General features: G+C 36.5%; 2 protein-coding genes across 2 annotated transcripts; one reads left to right on the plus strand and one right to left on the minus strand.

Moving 5' to 3' along the window:
- Positions 1-2,675: 2,675 nt before the first annotated feature.
- Positions 2,676-4,587, plus strand: LOC145101129 (uncharacterized). Its single transcript, XM_079038293.1, has 4 exons — positions 2,676-2,807; positions 3,390-4,041; positions 4,126-4,242; positions 4,349-4,587. Exons 2-4 carry the CDS (start codon positions 3,542-3,544, stop codon positions 4,452-4,454), a joined length of 723 nt encoding a protein of 240 aa, XP_078894419.1. The 5' UTR covers positions 2,676-2,807; positions 3,390-3,541; the 3' UTR covers positions 4,455-4,587.
- Positions 4,588-4,657: 70 nt separating this feature from the next.
- Positions 4,658-6,167, minus strand: LOC145101128 (ninja-family protein AFP3-like). Its single transcript, XM_079038292.1, has 2 exons — positions 5,173-6,167; positions 4,658-5,067 (listed from the first exon to the last, which is right to left on the minus strand). Exons 1-2 carry the CDS (start codon positions 5,807-5,809, stop codon positions 4,694-4,696), a joined length of 1,011 nt encoding a protein of 336 aa, XP_078894418.1. The 5' UTR covers positions 5,810-6,167; the 3' UTR covers positions 4,658-4,693.
- Positions 6,168-9,236: the final 3,069 nt, after the last annotated feature.

Genomic DNA, 9,236 nt, shown 5'->3' on the forward strand with positions numbered 1-9,236 from the left:
GCTACAGAACAAAACCCTGAACCCGTCCTGATGCCCTCCCCATAGATAACCAGTTATCCCCCACTTGGGGTTCGAACTACCACGCGCTGACCCTCACAATCAATCATAGCACCAAAAATGGTTCAGTCAATCCATTCCCACTATTACGCAGACATTCCCATAGGGGGTAGGGATCAAATCAATCGGATAATGCACCCCGAAAATCTCCAGAACGTAACCTTGATATATTGATGATGCAGACACCCCGTGTTCATTGGCGCTAGAGACTCACAACGGACACTCTAACTTCCCAATAGGCATATAAACTCCCTACTGAACGATCGAGATACAAAAGACGGATTCGAACCCGAGTCAAACAACACTAGAGTAGGCAAAGAGTTCACTTGGAACGTACCCAATAGAGGTATAAACATACGCATAATACATAATATAATCAATAGGATAAAGGATAGAAACATACCGGTCATAACATTTGGAGCTGCTTTGGCTTCCTCGGCGGTAAGCTGAAAAGTGCGCCCGCGGGGGGTTCGCCCTACCATGACTCCCATTTGTGATCCTCAAAGTAACCGGCTCTAGAGCCTACACTGGCCTGGCAGCAAGCAAAGTACATTGGGTCTTCATATGGCCCACCTAATCACAATGGTAACAAAGTCTGACGCCAGAAGCCGGAGTCTGCTGCCGACAATCCACACAATCCCTCGTAATGTGGCCTTGCTTGCCACATTTGTGGCAACCCGAAGAAGATCGACAACCCCCATCATGCACCTTGCCGCACTTCCCGTAAGTGCGCCCCCTCTAACTCCCCGAACTAGAATCAACGACGCTAAATCGCTTCTACACAGGTTGTGACTGCACCGGGGCCGATCTCGACTACCTCGTATACAAATCAATCTCAATCTCACACCGCCTGGCGGCCTCCTGCATCTCTATCAATGAACTATAGTGCTGAGTAGAAACAAAATGCCTGATCTCCGTCTTGAGCATGCTCAAATAACGGGTCATCTGAGCCTGCTCAGATGCAACAAAACTCATGGGAGAACATAGCCCTCTCCGTGAACATCTTGTTGATCTATGTCACCGTCTCAAAACCCTGCCTCAAGTCTAGATACTCCTAGGCCAACTTCTCTTGTTCCACCATCGGCACATATTGGGAGCGGAACATCTTAGAAAATTGTTCCCAAGTCACGGCAACTCTCTGCTCACCAAAATAGGAACTGGTAGCGAGCCTTCACCAATCCTTTTCTCCGGTCCTCAGAAGGTTCAAAGCACATCTGACCTTCTGGTCTGCATGGCACAAACAAGTGAAGAAACATCCCTCAACATCAGATAGCCAACTCATGGCGATGATCGGGTCCTGCACCCCATCAAAAGTCAGTGGCTTCGTATTGTCGAAGTCCTGATACTGAAAATCCCGACCCGATCCAACCCCTCCAGCCGTAAAGGCTGCAGCAACAACAGTCTCAGACAACACATCATAACGCTCATCAAAGTACTCAACCGTGATAGTCTTGATAGACCCAAACATATCTAGCAACTGAAATTGGAACCAAGAAACAACCTCCTCCTGCTGTATCTCCCTGATCCTGTCATCCAACGCAGCCGACTCACCCTAACGACCCGCTCCTGATCCTGATCCAGATCCAGATCCTGCCTCAACTCGATACATAGTCACCATAATGAAAAAAAACAGGAAGATATCAGATAACACGCATATTATAACAGGGAAGCAACTCCCAACAAAGCCCAAGGGGTTGTGAATTCTCTGTTATGCGTACGAGTCCTGTGCTTTCAGTAGTATGGGCCCATACTACCTTCCACACCTACCTGTAGTTGTCTCAGAGAGTCATCACAACACCCCAACAATACTTTCTAGAGTACTCATATGTTGATTCCTCACACCCTAGAGGACTGTTATATATATCTCAAAAACTGTCTGACTGACCCCACACAACTCATCCATGAAACTTCCACCAACCCTGCAACACTCGTGTATGCTAGACATACATAGCGCTGGACCCTATAGTCATTCGAATATCTGATCCTACCCTAAGCTCTTCATCAAACAATAACGGGAAATAAAAGGAAACCAAACATTCTCAGGGTATAAGATCTTAAAGATGTATAACCATGATGCATACTCTAAGCAACTATAGTAATGATGTCAATTCCATTAGAGAAGAACCCTAGGCTATCATGAATCATATATTCAGGCAACTCTATCATGCAAAACCTGAAGATCCCTATCCTATCACTAGCATGCGGTTCTAACATATAACAATGTCAGATAACAATATGGTATTTTCGGGTCTAGTTATTGGCTCCGATTGATCGTACACAAGTTTTGTTAAATCAAATATAACTTTTGAAGCTATGACATGACATAATGAAGCAACATTTTAGAACCCTTAAAAAACCTAAGAAAAAAATAGGATATTATTTTTCCCTTTAAAAAAATAAAAAACTTGGTTTAGGTAAAACGGATGAGTAGGCTTCAACATTTAGCCACGTGCAAAGGGCGTGACTAAAAGGCGTTTGCACAATAATGGCGCGAATGGGAAGTCAAAAGAAGTTGGGGATCAATATTGAAATCTGTTGCTGTAAAAAAAAAAAAAAAAAAAAAAAATTAAAAAAAAAAAATTAAAAAAAAAAAAAAAAACTCACGAAATTATCGCTATACTTTTCGATCTTGAATGTTATCAAACCCTAAAAACCCTAATTTTTTTCCTCTTTTCGCCAACCCCCGTACAATACAATACAAAGGGGGCAATATTTCAGGAAATTGTATTCGATTGGCAGCTCCACTTGAGGTAATTTCCCAAGTCACATTATCGTTATATGTATTCTAATTAGACTTTAAACAAATTGGCGCATATATATAAGTTTTTGTATACGATTTAGATTGATAGCGTGCGGTTTTTGTTGTGAAATTTGAGAGAATTTGGTTGAATTTTGATGCCCAGCTCCAGATGAGTTGCATTTTTCCGATTTTCTAATGCTGTAATTTATCTGGTATTAATGAAATTCATGTAGGACAATTGTTTCATGATTCCAGCTTCTGAATTCTGATGATGATGATGATGAAATTAAATAACCTAACCAATACCATACTGTGATGCCACTTGAATATGCCGGAAATAGGTTGTAATGAATTGAATTCCATGGCTATCTATTTATTATCACTGCAACTTGATCATTGGTAATAGAAATGACAAATTTACTTCAAAATTACTTCTTTGATCCTAGATGGGATTCTGTACTTGTGTTGTATCCAATGATATTGTCAGTTTGTCATACATTCTTTTTACTATTTATGCAAGAAAAATACATCTTATATTTTTATAACTAATAAGGGGAAAACTTATTTTTAGCTTGTCATGTTTAATTTCTAGGGGGATCCAGAGCATCATTGTGGAAAAGGAGGAATTTCTGATGCCGATCTGATCTGAATAATGATGATAATCTTTGCACAAGAAGTTCTATAATCCCTCCTTTTCCACATCTTAAATCAAAGCTTTTTTTTAAAGTACATTCAACCACCCAAATGGATCCAGAGGAGCTTAACAATCGTTCATCGTCAGCTTCAAACCTCACACGGGAATCAACATTCCGTAGTTTGTCACCCACACAATCACCTCCAATCCAATTAATGGAAAGACCCGAAGATTTTGAATTCCAGGACGCATCATCATCATCATCATCATCGGAATCGGAATGGAGTTCTGTTTCCAACGAATCCCTTTTCAGCATTCACATAACCAATAGTTTAACACATGACAATGACATATTCCAATCCGGGGAATCAGTGAAATCCGATGATTTAACAACATTTTCTGGTCCAATAAATGTGGAAAGTGATTTTGAAAGTTTGAAAATTGAAACCACATCTAAATTAGATGAGCCTCAAAAAGTTGTTAGGTGGAAAACTCAAGTTGAACGTCCTGCAGAAGAAGGAGCTCCTCCTGAAGGTCATCAATGGCAGCCATCTCCTTTTAACAATCACATATCCAATGAGCCCACCAAACACACCACCACCAAACCTAAGTATGTTTTTATATATCTCTTAGCAAAAAATAATAACAACTTACTTTTGTTTTTCATCTATTTAGCATCTTAATTTTGTTTCAGAAAAAAGTTATGGTGGTCTTGTAAATGTAACATCTCAAAGTGGTCGTGTTGGAATGGATGCTGGAAAAACATGTCGTGTTCCATTTGTAAACCAAAAAAAGTTTCTTCGTCTCATTCGTAAGTTTTTTTTTTTTTTAACATTTTTTATAAAATCCATTTTTTTTTCTTGTTTAATTGTATAAAAAGAAGGGTTATGTTGAAAATTGGTTGTTTGCATTTGTAGTACGGAAGGAAGTGGGCCCAAGAAGCCATCAGCTTCTAAAAAGGGGCCTCGGCTTCGTTCATGGTCATGTTCTTGCCATTGCTGCGACGAAGTAAATTTAGCATGATGCTTTGATTTCAATCTTTTTCACATTTTTTGTAGTGTTTTTTCACACAGTAGAAGCCTAATTGTGCTATGGCTGATTGATAATGATAATGATGATGATAATGTGAGTATTGGGTCTAAAGTTTAAACCAAAATCGAGACAAATTACGAGAGATTAGCATCTTAAATACAGAGTTTGATAAAAGACTAGAAAAACAAAGAACAGGTAAGAATAATTAGGGTTTATGATAAAACACAGGATTACAAGTAAGAAGAATTAGGGTTTACAACTATGTGTTTCAATGGATGTACGACATCTGTCCCACCGGCATGCTTCACAAACTCCGCCGGCGACAGAAAACTGCCGTGACAAACACACATTATTTTCACTTCTTCACCTTTCCCGTATTTATACAGGATTCCTTCGATTCTTCTGCCACTAGGGCTGTCTCCTTGCGTGAACACACATGGCATGTCGAATGTATTCATTCCGAGCTCTTTCCCCTTGTTGTTATTTGATGGATTTTCTGTTTTGGGTCTCGAAACTCGGAGTGCAGGATCCGCCATTTTCGACCTCGATGAACTGCTCCCGTCCTGATTGCTTGGTTGGCTAGTTTCGCTTTCGTTACTGGATCCTGAAACGATAATTATAACGGTAAGTTTTTTTTTTTTTTTTTTTTTTTTTTTTTGTTGTTGATGGAATAAAAATGGTAGAGATAGATAGATTAATTAATTATTACCTTGAAGATGCCTGCTCTCGAATTCCGATTTGCTTGAAGTTTGTGATTCCACCGATCCCGGCAACGACGGTGGAGCGAGCCCTCCGCCGCTGCCGTCGGATGTGGCAGTGTTTGTCGCGACACCAAAATCCCAGTGACCAGATCCCAACGATGGTGATGGTCCTTTTCCTATAGCTGCTACATATTCCTCCCGCTCAACCTTGGTCAGATTCCTCTGCTTCTCCGACCGCCGTCGCTTCGCCGCGAGCCTCTTCAAGCTCTGGAGCTCCTTCCTCTTTCTCCACTCCTCCGACTCCAACGGCAACGACGCCGTTCTAATCAAATTTGAATAAGCCCCACCATGACCTGTTCCGGTTCCCCCTTGTCTAACCCCCAAAACGTCGTCGTCGTCCCTTACCACCGGCAAAATCGCAGCAATGGAAGACGACCTTACCAACGAGCTATTACTCTTGTCAACACCAAATCTTCCACCTAACGACAATCCGAGATTCAGCTCTACTTCATCATCCGGTTCGGATCCTCTCGGATCTCCTAAATTGGTACTACTCACCATAAATCTCTGCAATAAATCTCTCGAAAACCTCTTCTTCGTCTGTAAAGATAAATTCTCCATCTCATTGTTTGTTCTTTCGCCCATAATCGACACAAATCAGATTCTCAACTCCTACACAACTCATTCATCAAAATAAGATTCAAGTACCCGATGATCCGATTTAAAGAAACCTGGATGGAAAAAGGTTGTTATAATCCGCATCTTGTTCACTATTGCACTGATTTTGAGCTTAAAAATTGAATTACTCCTCACAAATGAATCACAGGCCAACGAATTGATTCAACTGGAAATAGTGAAAGAAGCAATCGCCGGAAACAGTAGGAGGAAGGAGGAGATTATAAATTGGGGAGAAGTAATGGAGCAAATCGAGAAGAGAATCATCGAAAGGGGAAAAGGAAATAGATGCAGGAGTGGAGAAGACAGATTTTTCAAATTGTCCCCTTCAAGTTTGACAGATTGCTGCTGTGTCTTCCCTTTCCCTTCTCAATTGATTAGATGAGTCCTTAAGGAACTTTTTAACCAAAGGAGTTAGGAATTTTTGAAGGGGTTAAATAGGGGTTAGAAATTTAAAATTTTTATTTTAAACAAAAAATTAAAAAACAATAACAAATTTACTTGATTACTCTTAATAATTATTATCCTAAATGTCTTTTTTATGTAATTTTATATATTTTAAAACTTTGAAACCTTTTTTTTTTTTTTTTTAAATTATATTCAAATAAAATCTCCAACATCTAGTCCAGCTACTAACCATCATATTGCAGATAGTTTAACCAAATCCAAGTGCATATTTTACTTTAGTAGTTGAAATCAAAACTTGTGAACACATAAAATATCACAAACAAGGACACGATGTTTTATGAACATACAAAATAGTCTCATATAATATTCTTAATCGTGAATACAATATATAAATGCACAAACATCTACACAAATTATAAAGAACAATATAGAACCAAACACAAGTATGTAGAGTGGTTCACCAAATGAATTGTGTTCATTAATCTTTTATAGTGTATTATAAAATGTAATTCAATTTACACTAACTTCTTCAAAAAAAATTCATTTTTTGTAGTAAAATCACACATCTATATAATCTAGTAATCTACCATGTTTACCATATACTATTCTACGATGTATCCCACAGAACATATAAGATTAAATTATCTGTTAGGCTCTCTTCACCAAGCTAGCTTCATGATATAAGCATCAATTGATGAAACATCATTTTATAAAATAATATCTAAAAAAATACAACAAAAAGAAAATTAGAATGAATCGGATTTGTTCTTCAATCATTAAAACGATCGAAATTATAGCGCAAGATCACTTGTGTATATTTATTATATATTATATTATTTATGTGAACTGCCATTAGATATTAATTTATGTATGTAATCATTATGCTTTATTCTCCAGATGCTTAAATAAAAAAACTCAACCTAATACTAAAGTGTAAAGAGTACTCAATCCAATGCTAGTTTTAAAAGGGAAAAAGTAAATGAAAGCTAGTTATTGTTTTTTTTTTTTTTTTTTTTTTTTTTTAAATGTCAATTTTAACAAATATATTGTTATTATTGATTCTTGTACAAGTTTGATATACACAAACTAGTTCATATTTGTAACACAATACTTAGATTTCATATTTCTAACACAATACTTAGATTTCATTTTGTCCTTGTAAACCATTTATGCTTGGATATCATCTTCACTTACTTTGATGATATTGTGATTTGCCTGAAATATATTTTACCTATAGATATAACATTTAGTCTTCTACTTATTTATATATTTCAATATGGTTATTTTTTTTCTCTAAATTTACCATTTATTGCATCACTTTTGTTTAAATTAGAAAGCATCTACTTATGGTATGTTAATTCGACAACGAGTTTTAAAAGCTTTTAGGAGCTTATATATTTTATGAAAAATTTTGAATTCAATAATTTTTTTGTTTTAACGTAGAAAATTTAAACTTTTATTTCAAACAAAAGACCATCTAATTCAAAAGCTAGTTCAAGTATTTTTTTTAGAAGAGTTTTGTCATTTTATACCATTTAAAAAACTTATAACTCCTTTTTACAAACATTTTGATATAAATAAAGACTTCAGTTTTGAACTACAAATTAGAGTTTTAACAAACATATATCAATATAAAAAATCTAAATAACACATAAATTAAAACAAAAACATATAAAAATAAATAAATAAATAAATAACTTACCTATAACGTTCATAGAAACACCAAGCAATTCAGAAAAATATTTGACATACAAAAATTAACAGTTAACCAAAATTTTATGAAAACAAGGAAGCATATTAAATGGTTCAGACAAAATCTGTCAAGCACATTTACATCAATATATTCAATCTATCATACTTAACTATAAAGTTTAAACCAACTATGTCGATAAATAATGTAAAAACATTGAAGGTAGATGGGTGTGTGTTGTATAATTCCTAGCCACAAGGGGCAACTGAAAGCAATATAAAACCCAATAGTAAATGACGAAAGTACCCTTTTAAAAGATGGGGGGCCTATGAGGAAAGTACCCAGGAAAGGACATGTGAGAAAGACAATGGAAATGGCAGGGTAGTGGTGACACGTGTGTTACTTATTGACTGGCTGTTTTTTCTTTTTATTATTAATTTAAGAAAAAGTAGTTGTCTAGGTACAGTGGGGTAAGGCAACGTGTCGAAATACCACGCGTGAGTAGATATTTGACACGTGTTGGAATGTTCGGCCGGACCAGCTGGCACTTTCTTTTTTATATTCTGCCTCGTGACGCCGCAACGACATTGTTTCAAAGTTTATCAATAGAGTAAATATGAATCGTCGTGTAGGTGTCAAAATGCACGTTCAGTTCCTATTTTTAAAAATTAACTCGGATCGTCCCTCGTTTGGTTAAAAGTTGCATGTCGCATCCCTCATTAGTTTAAATTAACACGCTTAATCCCTTACGAGACATGAAATGACTACAATACCCTTTTCAATTTTATTTTTCATTTATTTTTAACATTTTTGATTAATTTTAATTTTTAGAATATATTTTAATTAAAATTGTGGGTCCATCTACCTTTAAACCACTAGAAATGTTCACACATACCCCTTATCTCCCTCTCTCCCAGTATGTCCTTCTCCGCTTAACTCTGATCATGCTCAATACTCAGATCATCTTCTCCGGCCACCTGATTTGCACCTTCTTTGGTTCCAGAAATCGCAAATAAAAAAATCAAAATCTGAAACCTATAAACCAAATGATTCTAGAAAACTCAAAATCATTTCACAAATCAAACTCAAAATGAAAATCAACATGAAATCCAAATAGCTCTAGAAATCAAAAATGGTGGTGAATCTTTTAGAAAACCTAAAATACACACACAGCGGCGGTCAATTAAAAATATGAAACCTATAATCCCTTTATCGTGTGTTTCTAATCGGAGAGCATAGAGAATTAGGGAAAAATCAGTTTTGCTAAATCCAAAACCCAAAATCAATTTGATCAATTCT

This window comes from Lactuca serriola, chromosome 4 (assembly GCF_051521515.1).
Source record: "Lactuca serriola cultivar US96UC23 chromosome 4, Lser_US96UC23_V15, whole genome shotgun sequence".
In the NCBI taxonomy this organism is placed as follows: Eukaryota; Viridiplantae; Streptophyta; class Magnoliopsida; order Asterales; family Asteraceae; genus Lactuca; species Lactuca serriola.

Bases quoted from the DNA above. Each gene is read 5' to 3' on its own strand.
- LOC145101128 (XM_079038292.1), bottom strand. From the start codon at position 5,809: ATGGGCGAAAGAACAAACAATGAGATGGAGAATTTATCTTTACAGACG. The intron at 5,068-5,172 runs GTAATAATTAAT...TTATCGTTTCAG, and splicing joins CGAGAGCAGGCATCTTCAAG to GATCCAGTAACGAAAGCGAA.
- LOC145101129 (XM_079038293.1), top strand. From the start codon at position 3,542: ATGGATCCAGAGGAGCTTAACAATCGTTCATCGTCAGCTTCAAACCTC. The intron at 4,042-4,125 runs GTATGTTTTTAT...ATTTTGTTTCAG, and splicing joins CACACCACCACCAAACCTAA to AAAAAAGTTATGGTGGTCTT. The intron at 4,243-4,348 runs GTAAGTTTTTTT...TTGCATTTGTAG, and splicing joins AAAGTTTCTTCGTCTCATTC to TACGGAAGGAAGTGGGCCCA.